At 32.1% G+C, this 16,101-nt stretch overlaps 2 protein-coding genes across 2 annotated transcripts in view; one reads left to right on the forward strand and one right to left on the reverse strand.

Annotated features, from left to right (window-relative positions):
• Nucleotides 1-2,794: 2,794 nt before the first annotated feature.
• On the forward strand, nt 2,795-4,182 carry LOC128860309 (DNA/RNA-binding protein KIN17). The gene has a single exon (XM_054097757.1). It carries the CDS (start codon nt 2,934-2,936, stop codon nt 4,164-4,166), a length of 1,233 nt encoding a protein of 410 aa, XP_053953732.1. The 5' UTR covers nt 2,795-2,933; the 3' UTR covers nt 4,167-4,182.
• Nucleotides 4,183-5,867: 1,685 nt separating this feature from the next.
• LOC128860308 (toll-like receptor 3) overlaps nt 5,868-16,101 on the reverse strand; it is a 28,942-nt gene continuing 18,708 nt past the window's right edge. The window contains exons 3-5 of the mRNA XM_054097756.1: nt 11,487-13,048; nt 6,581-6,708; nt 5,868-6,506 (exon numbers count right to left, since the gene is read on the reverse strand). Coding sequence (XP_053953731.1) covers nt 6,281-6,506; nt 6,581-6,708; nt 11,487-13,048 — 1,916 coding nt within the window. The 3' untranslated portion in view covers nt 5,868-6,280. The remainder of the gene's footprint in view (nt 6,507-6,580; nt 6,709-11,486; nt 13,049-16,101) is intronic.

The following is a 16,101-nucleotide window of genomic DNA, read 5'->3' on the forward strand; positions in this document are numbered from 1 at the left end:
AGGCCGAAAAAAGCGAATTTTTACTGAGAAAACTTTTAAATTTATTGACCCAAAAATTTTTACAAATATTAGCTGATCTCCGGGAGCTCCTCCCAAAAAAGTGTGTAGAGCCCGTTTCTCCAGAAGTCCTTTGCGGTGATCATCACAAGTCCTTGTGATTCATCTAAAATCAATCGGACAGGAGAAATTAGTTTTATTAATAGAAAATATTGTGCCTGATCGAAGCTCTTTTTCAAAATTAACAATATGGCGACCTCAGGAAATATTTTTCAGATTTTCGAGAGAAAACCAACAATTAATTGCTTAAAAATCGAAATTTTTGAATAAAAAATCTTTCGGTCAGGCACGATTTTTTTTATGTTTTTTAAAAGCAGTATAAATTTTATTGAAATCTACCAAGCGGTTTTAAAGTTGCAGAGATCACTAGTTCAAAAAAAAAAAATTGTTTTGAGAAAAACACATTTAAAGTTTTGCAAACGCTCCGTGCGTCTTTTGTTATTTGCTGAATAACTCGAAAAATATTTGTCGGATTCACTTCACACAATATTATAAAGATACTAGCAAACCCGGCCCGCTTCGCTGGGCACACTAAAATAGAATAGATATGGTTTAGAACAGAAAAGATATGGTTTTCATATTTTTTATTTCTTTATTCTTTATTCAAGCGCTTTGGCATAAATATTATTTTTTGTTTTTCTATTTGTTTTTGAGTAAATATAAAATATAAATTGCAAATCAGGAAAAAAGAAGATTGTTTTTAAATTTCAAATCAACGCAAATAAATAACTAAGAAACAATCGTCTTTTTTCCTGATCATCCATGAATTTTTCGTTTCAATTTATATGTTTTATTAAGCATTGGAGCTTTTTTAACCATTATCCATTTATATTTTTCAAAAAAAAAAAACGAAAAAATTTTGTTTTTCCACGAACACATAATTTCATTTGAACATTCGGATTTCACATTAAATTCTCAAATTTCGTAAGAAATTATTCACTGTTCCAAAATCCACTCCAAAAAAATTCACAAAAAATGTTTACACTTTGCCCTTACGTCTTCTCCTTATGGCATCCAAATCAGAAAGAAATATTGACACATTGTAACTCACACTGTCAATTTGACAGTTCAATTCCGCCCCAAGCGTTATAAAAGTAAACGACATTATGGCTGGTTCAAAAGAACGCTGTACCCGTTGCCACTGCTCCGAATTACAACCAAACTTTACGAAACCCATTTTCAATACTTAACAATGTGCGTAAGTTTGGTTTAATTCGGTGCAAAGACACGGCGGGTCCACGTTTTGGCATATATTTCGAGACCCTAGTCATCAATAGGTATGAAAATTACCCCGTATTAAAGCACTTATCAACAGCTTTCATTTGATACCCATATTGTACATACACAACCAAAGGTTACCCGGGTCCACGTTTTGGCCTATATCTCGAGACCCCAGTCATGGAGCGGCATGAAAAATACTCTGTTATAAAGCATTCACCAACAGCTTCCATTTGATACCCATATTGTACATACACGTCCGAAGGTTACCCGAGTCCACGTTTTGACCTATATCTCATGCCCAGTCACGGAGCGGCATGAAAAATACTCTGTACTAAAGCATTCACCAACAGCTTCAATTTGATATCCATATTGTACAAACGCATTCTAGGTTCCACGTTTTGGTCTCTATATCGAGACCCTAGTCACGGAGCGGCGTGAAAAATACTCTGAACTAAAGCATTCACCAACAGCTTCCATTTGATACCCATATTGTACATACACGTCCGAAGGTTACCGTTACACAAAAAGTTGACTTTATTTTATATATAAGATTATACTTTAAGAAAATGCAAAAAAAATTAAATTTTTTGAAAGTTCTGACACCCCTAACACCATAAATTATAAAAAAATGTCTATGGTTTATTCCTTGGAAAACTAATTAATCGTTTAAGGGGTTATACGCAGTTATGACTTTCAAAAACATCGATTTTTTTTATTGCATTTTTGTAATGTACATATATTCAAAAGTATACGCACGAAATTTGAAGTAGATCTAAGCAATACTTTCGGAGTTATACCTAAATATGTAGAGATGCCTCGGCACGTTTTAAGGTAGGTATTGAAACTTTAAACGTGTTTTTTTCAAAACGGCATTTTTCAAGTCGGTGTACACGATATCTCGAATACGGCTTGTTTGATCGGTCAACCGTTTTAACTCAATCTTTAAAGATACATTTTCTAGTAATTAATCGTTCTTTTTGTTAATCTGATACTTATTTTCCATTTTATAATCAATTTACGGCCAAATTTTAACGTAAAAATCGAAATCATTTCTTTTAAAAGCTGCCATTTTGTGAAAATTCACTATTTTGATTAGCCGAACGATTAATTACTAGATAATCTAATATATTAACAAAATTTGTTTGTTTTTTTGATTTCAGATAATCCAATCCTGAGTTACGATGTACACCGTAAATCGCCTTTTTTTTAAGGAGGTTCCAGAAATCGCCTGCAGCGCGCTCTATAATCAACATTTTCATAAATAAAAAATTTTGCTACGTTCTTGAAGGATGCTTTTATAACCGCCAAAAATTTTCAAATTAAAATATTCTGAAGTTTCTTCAGGATAACTCCTTGACAACCCGTCTTTTATTTGCTTCATAACTGCGTATAACCCCTTAAAAGTTCAAATACTAGTGGCTCTCAAACTGAAATTATATCAATTAGTACTCCCTAAACTGCTGCTTTTTCTAAGCAACCTAAATGCAACCCTGAGTTGGCAAAATCAGCTGTTTCTTTAGACATTTCTTTATTGTTTACAAATCTTCAATAACTTCCGTGTTTAGTTCTTACCTCCAAACATTTTATACGTTTACTTTATCAATAGTGTAGAATCATTTTCATTTCATAATCGAACATTATTGAACATCTGAGCTATGGGTCGCGCAGAAGTTGGTACGCCCAAGTACCTTGCCAACAAAATGAAGGCGAAGGGTCTGCAGAAACTCCGCTGGTACTGCCAAATGTGTGAGAAACAATGTCGCGACGAGAATGGTTTCAAGTGTCACACTATGAGTGAATCCCATCAACGGCAACTGTTGCTGTTCGCCGATTCACCGGGAAAATTTTTGCACAGCTTCTCCAAAGAGTTTTCCGATGGCTATATGGAACTGCTGCGACGACGCTTTGGCACTAAGCGCACGAATGCAAACAAAGTTTATCAAGAGTACATTTCCGTAAAAGATCACATTCACATGAATGCTACGCGATGGCTTACGCTTTCCGACTATGTTAAATGGCTTGGGCGCACCGGTCAAGTGGTGGCTGACGAAACGGAAAAGGGTTGGTATGTCACCTATATTGATCGCAGTCCAGAAGCGATGGAGAGGCAAGCAAATGCTGAAAAGAAAGAGAAAATGGAGAAGGATGATGAGGAACGTATGATGGAGTTCATTGAAAAACAAATAGAAAAGACAAAAAGCAAAGACGGAGCGCAGCAGGTTGAAGCAGAAAAATTCACAGAACTCAAGCGGGATGAAGAGCAACCGCTAAAATTAGATATTAAGTTGGAAAAAAAATTTAATCCAGATACAAAGTTGGGACCATCCGCGTTATTACTAAAACGCCCTAAAAAGGAGACGCGCGAAGACGTTGACTCGGACGATGACGGAGAGACAGCAGCGGAGGAGAAAGTGTTTAAGAAACCAAAAGCGCCTAAGTTGGAAAAGCGAAAGGATGGTCACAGAGAGAGTAGTAAATCTGCGTTAGATGAACTAATCAAAGAGGAAGAGGCGAAGAAGGAACGTATGAATCGTAAAGATTATTGGCTACACACAGGCATCGTCGTCAAATTCATTAATAAATCAATGGGTGAAAAGTTCTACAAACAAAAGGCTTTGGTGCAGGAGGTAATAGGCAAATATCAGGCGAAAATCAAATTTATAGATACGGGCGATAAGCTGAAGGTGGATCAGGCACATTTGGAAACTGTCATTCCAGCGCTGGATAAGCCCATATTGGTAGTAAACGGTGCCTATCGTGGCTGTGAAGCAATATTAAAGAGTTTGGATGAGCACAACTATTGTGTTACGATAGAGATTTCTCATGGTCCTCTTAAGGGACGTATTGTGGAAAAAGTACAATACGAAGATATATCGAAAATATACTAATTATGTTTTTGTAAAATGTTTGTAAAATAATTAAATGGGGGAAAAGAAACGATTCATTTCGTTTATGGGATGGGTACAACCCAGATTTTCGGCCAGCTAAAGATTTTAGCCACACCCAACTTTTAACCATAACTGAAAAACCTACGTTTAAAACCTGATTCGCATTGATATGCATTAATGGGCTAGAGGTAGTCAGAAATTTCAAGAAAATGGATTTTTTTTGCATTTTGTTAAAGTATAATTTCATAAAAATATTGTGTGAAAATTTTAAGTGAATCCGACAAATACTTTTCGAGTTATTCAACAATTAACAAATGGCGCTCGGGCGCTCCGGAGCATTCAAGAGCCAGTAGCTAAACTTTAAATGCATTTTTCTCAAAACTATGTTTTTTTAACTGGTGATGACTGTAACTTAAAAACCGCTTGGTGAATTTCAATAAAATTTATCAAGGGTTTTCCAATAAGAGGTGTTATTTTGATAAAAGGTCAATAGTTTCGTTGCTGGTGTGGCCCAAGCGCCGTCTTGTTGAAAACAAACGTTGTCCAGATCAATACCATCTAATTCCGGTCATAAAAATCGTTAATCATATCTCGATGGCGCAATCCATTCACCGCTACTGTTGTTCCAGCTTCATTTTCGAAAAGGTAAGGTCCGATAACTCCGCCAGACCATAAACCGCACCAAACAGTCACACGTTGAGGATAGAGAGGCTTTTCAACATTAACTCTTTAGATTTTTTGAGCCCCAGAGCCGATAATTTTGCTTGTTGACGAAGCCACCGAGGTGGAAAGCACTCAAGATGATTTTTCGATGGAATTCCGGATCATTTTCATGCATTTCAAAGACCCAATCAGCAAAGACACGACTCTGTTGATGATCGGCCGGCTTGAGTTTTTGTGTTAACTGGACTTTAAAAGCCTTAAGACTCAAATCTTTATGTAAAATACATTGTAATGACGTTTGTGGAATGCCTAATTCCAAAGAACTATGAGGAATGGACAAACATGGGTTTTCTTCAACACTTTCGGCTGTTCTTGAGCGACGTACACGGGTTTTATTCTTCGCATCACTAACTTGTCCCATCCCAGCTAGAATTTTTTCAACAATTTCTGTATTGCAATGCGACAAGATGCTTCACTATGACCCAAAAATGTTCGAGTTTTACGAACCGTCTCTACCAAATTTCACAATTTTTATAGTGAATTTTAATAATTTCAATGCGTTTTTAAGCGTGTATCGTTTCCATTTTGGCGTAGTTTCTACTTGTCAAATATCAAAAAATGACAGCTGCAAAAGTTACATCTACCGAAATAGTGGGCTATACAAAATAACACCTGTTATTGGAAAACCCTTTACTACTTTTGAAAAACATAAAAAACTCGTACCTGATCGAAGGATTTTTTAACAATTAATTGTCGGTTTTTTTCGAAAATCTGAAAAATATTTACTTTCCTAATTTCTCTTGCCCGATTGATTTTAGATTAATCTCCAAGGACTTGTGATGATCACCGTAAGGGACTTCTGGAGAAACGGGCTCCACACAAACAGTGATAACTTTTACAATTATGAATTTTTTTTTTTAATTTTTCTAAAGTCAAGTCGAAACATGATGTATAATATTAATGCTAGGTTTTTATTTTTGTAAAATAAAGCAATCGACTAGCAAAAAAAAAAAATTATTGAAAATCAACATTTTTTTGGCCTCTGACTACCCCTCACCCCTTAAGAATATACTTTACCTGAGCGCTTCGCGGCATTTTTTTTTCAGTTTATAAACTGAAGCGTGTGCATTTAATTTAATCTTTGGATCATAAAATATTCAATAATTCAAAGACAACATTTATACGTAATATTTTTTTCTGTTGGTTTTCTCCTAATTCACTACTTTCAGCTTACAAATAACTATGTATAATTTAACTACAACAAATATCAAAAGAGCTATACTATCATAAATATTTAACAATAATAACTGCTATCAGGTACTCGTGCTTAGCTTTGCTTTGATAATCTTTTGATTAGTTAGCCGTATTCCAGCCCTCGTTTATTATATCTGAAATTTGCGCTTTTATACTATTTTCTGGTGTTATCAACTCTCCTCCAATCCACTTCCCAATCAGGCATCCGAATATGTTGCAGAACTGCCAATGTGATCCAAAGAACGTTGCAAACGTTTCCAAAAATATTTACGCTCTTCCGGTTTAATTGCACTACCCTTGACGCCGGGCCACTTAATGTATGTTTTCACTTCCATCAGATATTGCAGGGCCTTAGGGCGTTTGTTGCGTGGTATATCCTCAAGAAATACGATAATTAAATGTTCTTTGCTCAACTCGAATATGCTATAAAGAGTAGAATTGATTAACAGGTTTGCATAATTTTCTCCCTTTTAGACGGCATTGAAAAAGAAACCCACCGATGCTGCGCTAAATGCATCTCGAATTGACACCAGTGGCTGAGAAGAAAGTTTGAGGATATAATCAACATTAGAGCACGGGAGCGATCCATACAGGATATAATATTTTCGAGTATGGCGACTCCTATCTGCAAGGGGAAAGATAAATATTAGGACTAAAACAAATCATTTTATTGACGAATACATGAATAAAATATAGGAGGATGAAGATAAGATAAATAGTAAGATTAAGATGAATAAGATAAATCAAAAGCGGAATTTATTTGAGAAATTAAATTTCCCGTCAATTTAATTTTTTTGATGTGTTTGCCTTAATTTTTGCATATTTTTTTGCTTTCATATGAAGACGAAGTTTAGATTTGAGTTTATTGCTCATATTAATTTAATTATATTCTGTAAGGTCTCGTTTTATGCGATTTTGAAGTTATACGGTTTGTATTTCATCCAAAAATTTCTTGGACAATCATCGCAACGTTTAATTACTGATTACATTCTCAGAAAAGAAGAACCGGCCTACCAGCGGTTAGCGGACTGGGTTAAACATTGGCACATTTGGGTTGCTTTAGACGGGTCATATTTGGAAGAAGATAAAATAAATTTGCCTAAAATTTAATTCTGTTTGGTTTTATCCCGGTACTTTCCGACCATAGGGTATATTGCGGCATCTTGTAATGATGGCGGTGATTTGGAACCACTTCGCAACCGGTGCATATCATTATTAGATAGCGATAATGGTTAAAATACGTAAAACTAAGTTTGAATACAAGTTTATTTTAAGCGATTATATGAATTTCTTTCGGACATTCGAAGTCATTTATGAATCAGCCTATTTCTCTTAATTTCTGCAAACTTTTTAATGCTGTTTCAAGTTAATTTTAACCCGTTGTTTTGGTTTTATGCGATTTTAGAAAATTACGGAACGCATCTCTTCTTTTTCAAGGCAAGTAAAATCTTTTTAATGCGAATTTTTTATATGCGCCTTTCTGAAGAACGTAACCACGGCATAAAACGAGACCTTACAGTATTATATATTTTTTATCTCATTTTATTTAACATTATTTTTTTATACATTATATTTTATATTGTGTTTTTTTCTTTATTTGGTTCTATTTCATGTAGGGGCATATGCAGAAATGCAATTGAGCATAGTAAGTATGTATACTAGTAATTTTTTAGCTTTTTATGAAAAAATATATTGAAAACACAATAGTTAAACTACATATATTTCATTATATTTCCCTTTCCGGTCATAGCAGCTGATAGCAGCCTCACTAGGCGTAGATACATATATTAAAGTGTGTTCCATCTAAGCAACCAATTACAAAGGGAAACGGGTTTTCTCTGCTCTTTTCGAACTCAGTCATAATTGTTTGTTGCTCTTCAACAGATGGCCATTTCATTTCGCTTTTCAATTTACATATTGCTTTAATTGTTTTGTTGAAAAGATAATGCGCAGCTCACTAAGCGATATCAAAGCGATCCGAAAGCTGCCGAAAAGTGGCCCTGCTATTACATAACTTCCATAATGTAATGTATAAACATTTTTCTAATGATTTCCCACAATGATCGTCCTTGCAGTTAACCAAAATGGAGTTAGGGCGGCTTTTAAACACTTCATAAAATGATTTTATTAAAAACTGATTCAACTGGATATCGAAAACTTACCTCAAAAATGGACCAATATGAGAAAGAAATATATCCTCTGGAAATGATTTTATTGTTTCAAAAAAAATTTGTTTTTCGAAAATTTTCGTTCTAATAATAAACTTCTTACAAAATACGTCCTTTTAAGCTTTATGCGGTTTTTTTCTTAAATTTAATAAAAAATTATCAGTTTTTGACTTACATGCATCGTCGGCTACTAAACTTAGTAATAATTCCATTTTCCTGCAGAGCGCGTTTTTAAATGCAGCAAATTTATTTGCAAAACGTCAGCAAATCTATCAATTGCATGAATTGTCACATCGGCAGTGCTGCTAACACTGCAATTACTGCGCATTATAATGCGTTTCTGAATATACCCTAGTTTAGTTTAATTTTGTTTTATTTATTTTATTTTATTTGCTTCAAATAATATTACAGTAGGTTCTGTTTTTATGCGGTAGATACGTTCTGCAAGAAACAGCATAAAAAAACAGCATAAAAAAAGCTACTAGTTCTATAGTAAAACTATGGATACGTTTCAAAAGTGCTAAAACCGCATAAATCTGAAATAATGTAATAAAATCGCATAAAAAAGGGCACTAGTCCCATATTATAACTATAGATACGTTCCATAGACCGCATGAATCTGAAATAATTAAATAAAATCGCATGAACAAAATATTGTATTTTTGAAAATTATATCTTTATTTAAGAAACGTCAGAATCGAAAAATAAATTTAAGTCAGAAATAGAATCAGACAATACCCACATGCTGCGCGTTCGTTTAGGATTTGGCGTAAAATCACTTTCGTCACTTGAGGAAATGTACACGTCTGATCTAGATAGTTATGCAGGCGGTTCCATACTTGTAGGGTTAGCATTTCTGATGTAATCTGTGATGAGTTTTTGCTTAGCTGGTTTAGAATCTTGTTTATATGTACAATTCCCGATAGGTCGACATGCATTTTGTAATTTAAAAAAAACCGCACTATTTCAAACCCGCATAAAAAAAGCCGCATAAAAACAGAACCTACTGTATTTAATTTTAATTACGGTTATTTAACTTTGTATATTACGGTGGCCGCCGTAGCTGAATGGGTTGGTGCGCGACTACCATTCGGAATTCACAGAGAGAAGGTCGGTTCGAATCACGGTGAAAACACCAAAATTAAGAAAAACATTTTTCTAATAGCGGTCGCCCCTTGGCAGGCAATGGCAAATCTCCGAGTGTATTTCTGCCATGAAAAAGCTCCTCACAAAAATATCTGCCGTTCGGAGTCGGCTTGAAACTGTAGGTCCCTCCATTTGTGGAACAACATCAAGGCGCACAGCACAAATACGAGGAGGAGCTCGGCCAAACACCCAAAAAGGTTGTACGTGCCAATTTATATTTAATATATATATATTAGTTTATATGTATATTAATTCAATTTAACTCTTTGCTAATTATTTATTGCGTCTGATTTAATATAATTGTAACTTTTCTAATTCTTCTACAATTCTTCTCACCTGAAAATATAACCTTATTTGATTATTTTGTTTTTATATTCTTGTAATCCAAATTACTTTGACTATTTGTTTTTGTTTTAATTAGTTTTAGTTTTATTTTTATTTTATTTTACTTATTTGTTTGTTGTTTTTTTTAACAAAAGTTTTTATTTAATTTTATTTAGTTTTGTTTTATTTTTATTATATTTTATTTGATTTCTATTTAATCATATTTATTCGGTTTTATTTTTATTTTAATTGTGTTATATTTGATTGCATATTATTGTTTTAATTTATTTTATTTTTCTCATTTTATTGGGTTTTATTTCATTTTTGTTATATTCTTCTATTTTATTTATTTATTTTTTTTTTTTTTCTTGTTTTATTTCAATTTTACTTTATTTGGTTTTATTTCTATTTTTTCTTCTTTTAATTGATTTTACTTCACTTCTATTATATTCTTCTATTTTACTTTTAGTTATTCTAGTTTATTTCCTCTGTGAATGCCCTGCCCTATGGAAGGACAGAATGTTAACCCTGGGCAAACCGCTGTTCGAGAGTCTCGAACAACTGTCTGGCTTAGACGTCAGCAACCTAATAAGGTTCCTAAACCGCACAGACTGGATATAGTCCTGCTGCAAATAACTGTTAAACAATTTGGTAACGAGGATGTGGCAACAAAATGGTGCGGAAGCGCTAGTTGGATTCTGGATGAATCACCACTCTAACCAACCTATTCTAGTTTTATTTCTATTTTACTTTATTGTATTAGGTTTTTTTATTAGGTTTTATTTTATTTCTATTATATTCCTTATTTATTTTTTCTTGTTTTTTTTTCTATTTTACTTTATCTTACTTTATTGTATTATATTTTATTTCAATTTGTTATTTCATTTTATTTATATTTTTCTTTCTTTATTTGGTTTTATTACTAGTTTTTCTTATTTTATTTCATTTTATTTCATTTCTATTATATTCTTCTATTTTATTTTTAGTTTTTCTAGTTCTAGTTCTATTTTATTAGTATTTAAAAACAAATATTTGATTTCTTTTTTATTTTAATTTATTTTATTTTTTATTTCATATCTATTTTTTCTTATTTTATTTGGTTTCATTTATTATTGCATTTTATTCTTTTATTTGATTTCTATTTGTTCTTATTTAAACTTGTTTTGTTTCTGTTTTATTTTATTTATCTATTTAATTTTTAGCTGTTTATTTTGTTTCTATTTGTTTTTGTTTGATTTTATTTTATTTGATTTATATTATATTATATTATTTTTTTGAATTTGATTCTTTTTTTCTTATTTTATTTGGCTTTATTTATTATTGCATTTCATTCTTTTATTTGATTTCTATTTGTTCTTATTTAAACTTGTTTTGTTTCTGTTTTATTTTATTTAATATAATATTATTTAACTTCATATACTATATGAGCTAAATTTTAATGTTTTGTAATATCTTAATCAGTTGATTACTTTATTGTAATTTATTTTATTATATTTGAATTTTTTATAACATTGAATTTATTATCCAAAAATTTCTTGATTTTTTCTTTTATTGTATTTTATTTTGTTTCATGTTTTTATTTTTTGTATTTCATTTAATTTCATTTCATAAAATTTATCTTATTTTATTTATTTAAAATTATATTATTTCATTTTAGTTAAGTTTCTTTTACTTTATATATTTTAATTTAATGCTATTTATTTTATTAAAGTTGTGTTTCTCCTACCTGTAAATTTTTAAATTCTTCTGCAACCCTTTAGCTCACCTGAAAATCGCGTTCGTGTAAACATATCGATACATTACCCGCCTCCTCTACATTCGGTATTAATTCTTCCAGCACCCAATTGCGATCGCTCTGGCAGTAACTTATGAAAATGTCATAAATCATGTTGGGATCGCTTTCGGTCAACGCATTGAATTTGTTCACCTGATCCTTGGTAGCCACAGCCAAGAGCGCTGCGGACTTCAGCGATGAGTAGTAGTAGTAGACATGCCAACGCTTTAGGTATAAGAACACTATCAGCAACGTTACACCCACAATCGAGAAGATGGAAGCCAAAAGAATTTGTGTTAACTTGCTTATATTCTCAGTAATAATCTGATCAAAGGAGGTAAGTGGGCAATTGAGTTGGTCGAATTGCATACGAATAGTCCTATTGAAACACCAATATTGATCGTCATCATAGTCGACCAATTGGAATTTCGGTGTCGATTTATTCATTTGGCTGTAAGTTAAGTTTGCTAAGGTGCATGCATCCGTTTGATTGCCTATAGAACGTAGCATTGAATTCCATTCCAAGTTTTTAATGTAATGCTGCGTTAGGAGTGATGGTATGAGGTCATCAAATGATGTGAACGTAAACTTTAAGTCAGCCTCGTTCAGATTTGGCTCATCTTTCTGTAACACCCGCAGGCACATAGCCTTTTTGCTGTTCATCGCCGCTACTTCTACCAAATCGGACAATAGACAGTCGCATACGAAATTATTCTTACCGAGACTAAGGTAGTCGAGAGACATGAAATCCTTCAGCATTTCATAATTAATGATGTTTATATTGTTGTTGTTCAGTTCGAGCACACGCAGCTCGGTGTTATTTGTGAATACTTGTTCGTACCAATTGCCGATGTTATTCCAGCTCAGATCAAGCGCTTGTAAGTATTTCAACGAAGAAAAATAATCGGAGGATAACGAATTGATATTGTTACTGGCTAAATCAAGTATTTTCAAGTTTTTGAGATGCTTCAGCCAATCTAAATGTTTAATATCTGAATCTTCAAAGAATAAATATTTCAGGGTGCCCGCCATGGGCACGAAGTAATCTTCGATGGTGTTGAGCGGTCCGAAATGATTGCCGGACAAATCGAGGCCAATAAGATTTGTATTATTGAATAATGCATTGCTAACCATCGGAAGGGATGTATAACACAAACTCATGTACTTCATGCTTTGGCTCAGCTGTCTGAAGGCAATCGCACTGCTGTGTGTCAACTTTGTGTGCGATAAATCCAGATAAATGAGTTTATTTAGATTTTTGAAAGTATCCGCTGATAAATAGACACCAGACTTCCGAACAGTATTGAGCCTGGGTAATTCATAGTCGGGTTGGAGTAAATTGGTGAAGGACAAATCAATATACTCGAGATTGGGTAGTAGTTGGAAAGCGCCATCTGGTATTGTATGTATTCTATTATGCGACATGAAAAGTTTGATCAGTCCAGTGATGTTCTCAAAGTCATTAAGTGCTATATACTCGATATTGCAGTAGCTAATGTCCAGCTCAGTTAGGTAAGGCATCCTCGGAAAAGTGGCCCAATCGATACTTTCTTCTGTAGATAAAAGCATAAAAGAAAACCGAAAAGAAATATGTAATAAAATTTCATAGGTTAAAAACTAAATGAGTTAAGAAAATTTTATAAACTAAGGTTGGATGTGTTTAGAAGAGCGGTAAATTCCTGAAAGAGCTCCTTCACAGCTGATTTTTTTAGTACATATTTGCGAGAACGCAGAGTGCTGACAGCTAGGGTTCAACAGTCTGTCAGTCGCATCACCGGTTATGTGGAGCTGGTGCAGGTTGTTGAAGTCAAGTTTGAAAACAAAGCTTACGCCGGCGCAATGGTAGCATATGAAATTAAAGCTAGTATAGTTTGAGAAGTAACACTTTTTCTTCCTTATACCCAGATGTACATTAGGCTTTTGGCAAGAACAAAGTGCACCAGAGGAACAGTTGATGGGGTTATGCGTGTTCTATTTAAAGATGACGCCATGACCAATTACAACATTGAAGGAGCAGGCAAGATTCCACTTGTTTGATTCAAGGTGATTGCACTTCTCTTTATAAAGATATAAAATATTATTCTGGAAAAAAAAAAAAAAATTCAGTTTTCCCCCATGGCTAGAACAAAAATGAGCAGTTTACTGAACCCTTTTGTAATGAGTGATAATGATAATATGAGCACTTATATGAAAGTCAGCTATCTTGTAGGGCATGTGCTTGCTTATGAAATGTGTGTAGTGACAATGGTGGGTGTGTGAGTATATTCAAGGTTTGCATTGTTTTTTTCTGCTAATTCATATATGTATCAAATCAAAATACATAAATAATATATTGAAGTGCTGGAGAAAATTTCAGTCTAAAGTGGATAATTATAGGAAGTGGATAGGCTTGAGTAGGGTATAGATTTAAGAAAATTATATTGATATTTGAAGAAAAATCGGACTTGAATTTAAAGTTAGTGTTATTATTATTCGGCGCCTAGGAAAAATTTAAATCATTTAAAATTTCAAGACGAGAAGAAACTTAAAATTAATATTATTAAAATGATATTTTAAATGGTGAGACGAAATTCAAGGAATTCGTAAAAAGTTACAATAAATGAATTTTTATAATAAACGATCGATGATAAAACCATTTATTGGATAAATAAAAAGTTTAATACAATAAATTAGTAAAGAGATTGGTTAAAACTACTTGGAATTTAGAAAATAATTATTATACACAAAAAAGGGCAAATGTTTTTCTAATATACTGTGTTTAAATTTAAAATAAATGAAAAATTGAAATTAAATTTAAATCAAATTAAAAATTAAAATATTGCATAGATACTCGTATATAGAAATTAATAAAAATTTGTTTGAAGAATTTTAAAAGTGGAATAAAATAAAACAAAATTTATATAACTAAGCTTTATACAAAAACTCAAAAAACAAAAAAAAAATACAAATGCAGAACTGAACGAAGTGAAAAGATTAACAAAATAAAATAAATTAAAATAAAAAAAACAAAAAAAATAAAATAATAATAATTACAGTAAACGTGTTTCTTGTTTGTAAAATTGTTAACTATTTTATATAATATAGCTAAGCTGTCGCCAATTAATGTAAAACACTCCTTTTTCGGGATGCAATATATAAAAATATAAAAAAAATAAAATAAAGTGGCCGCAGCAGAAATGATCGCAGCGTGGAAGGCAAAAACAATACACGGTGCCCATCCGCATGATCTCGATATGGAATGGATAGACGCACAATCATCCAATTTATGGTTGAAAAAAGGAAAGCTATTTTCTGAAACAGAAGGTTTCGCAATCGCTATCCAAGACCGAGTTATTCCAACAAGGAATTTCCGAAGATCGATACATGGCGAGGCAATAGAAGATAGATGCCGAAGGTGCGGCATTTACGGCGAAACAATCGACCATGTAATTGCTGGATGTAGCGTACTTGCCCCCCATGAATATGTCATGAGACATAACAATATAGCACAGATCCTCCACCAACAACTTGCGATAAAACACGGTCTCTTACAAGCAGAAGTCTTGTATTTTAAATATGAACCAAAGGCAATATTGAAAAATGCGAGTTTTAAATTGTACTGGGATAGATTTATATCCACAGATCAATCAGCAGCTGCCAACAAACCTGACATTATCTTGTTCGACAAGACAAATAAAACGATCGAAGTAATCGATATAGCGGTGCGCCTTAATCGCAACATCCAAAGCACATACTCCACCAAAGTATCGAAGTATGCAGCTTTGGCCATAGAACTTAAACGGATGTACAAAGCGAGGAAAGTTAATATAGTACCAATAATTATATCTTCCACTGGATTAGTGCCTAAGCATTTAATAAAAAACTTGAAGAAGTATGACTGCCAACACCTCTTAGAAGACATGCAGAAGTCGACCATACTGGACACATAAGCAATAGCAATTGCATGGGCGTAGAACTTGAAGCAAATAGAAATACAACAAAGTAAAACAAAATTAAATTAAATTAAACTTTAATACATAAAAAAATAAAAATAAATAATAAAAAATTAGGCAAAAGTAAAATAAAATAAACTAAAATAAACAGAAAATAATAAAAAATAAAATTAAACAAAATCAAACTAAATGAAATATAATAAAAATAAAAAATAAAATAAGATAACGGAAAATAAAATTACTTAATATTGTATAAACAAAAATAATATAAAGAAAATTAAATTAAATTAAATGATATAAAAAAATTAAATAGGAACAATTTTATGTTAAAATAAATGCAGTAAAAGAAATTCAACAAAGTAAAGGAAGGTTAAATTATATTAAACTACATAAAAAAATAAAAATATGTAATGAAAAATTAGATTAAAAAAATAAAATAAACAGAAAATAATAAAAAATAAAATTAAGCAAAACTATATAACGGCAAACAAAATAACTTAATATTAAATTGAAATAACTGAAGAAAAAAGTAATACAACAAAATTAAAAAAGAATTAAATTTAATTACAATAACCTACATAAAAAAATAAATAATAAAACTAAAATAAAATAAAATAAAGTAAAATAAATAAAAATAATACAAAGAAATTTAAATGAAATGGAATGAAATAAAA

This window comes from Anastrepha ludens, chromosome 4 (assembly GCF_028408465.1).
Source record: "Anastrepha ludens isolate Willacy chromosome 4, idAnaLude1.1, whole genome shotgun sequence".
NCBI lineage: Eukaryota > Metazoa > Arthropoda > Insecta > Diptera > Tephritidae > Anastrepha > Anastrepha ludens.

Bases quoted from the DNA above. Each gene is read 5' to 3' on its own strand.
- LOC128860309 (XM_054097757.1), top strand. From the start codon at position 2,934: ATGGGTCGCGCAGAAGTTGGTACGCCCAAGTACCTTGCCAACAAAATG.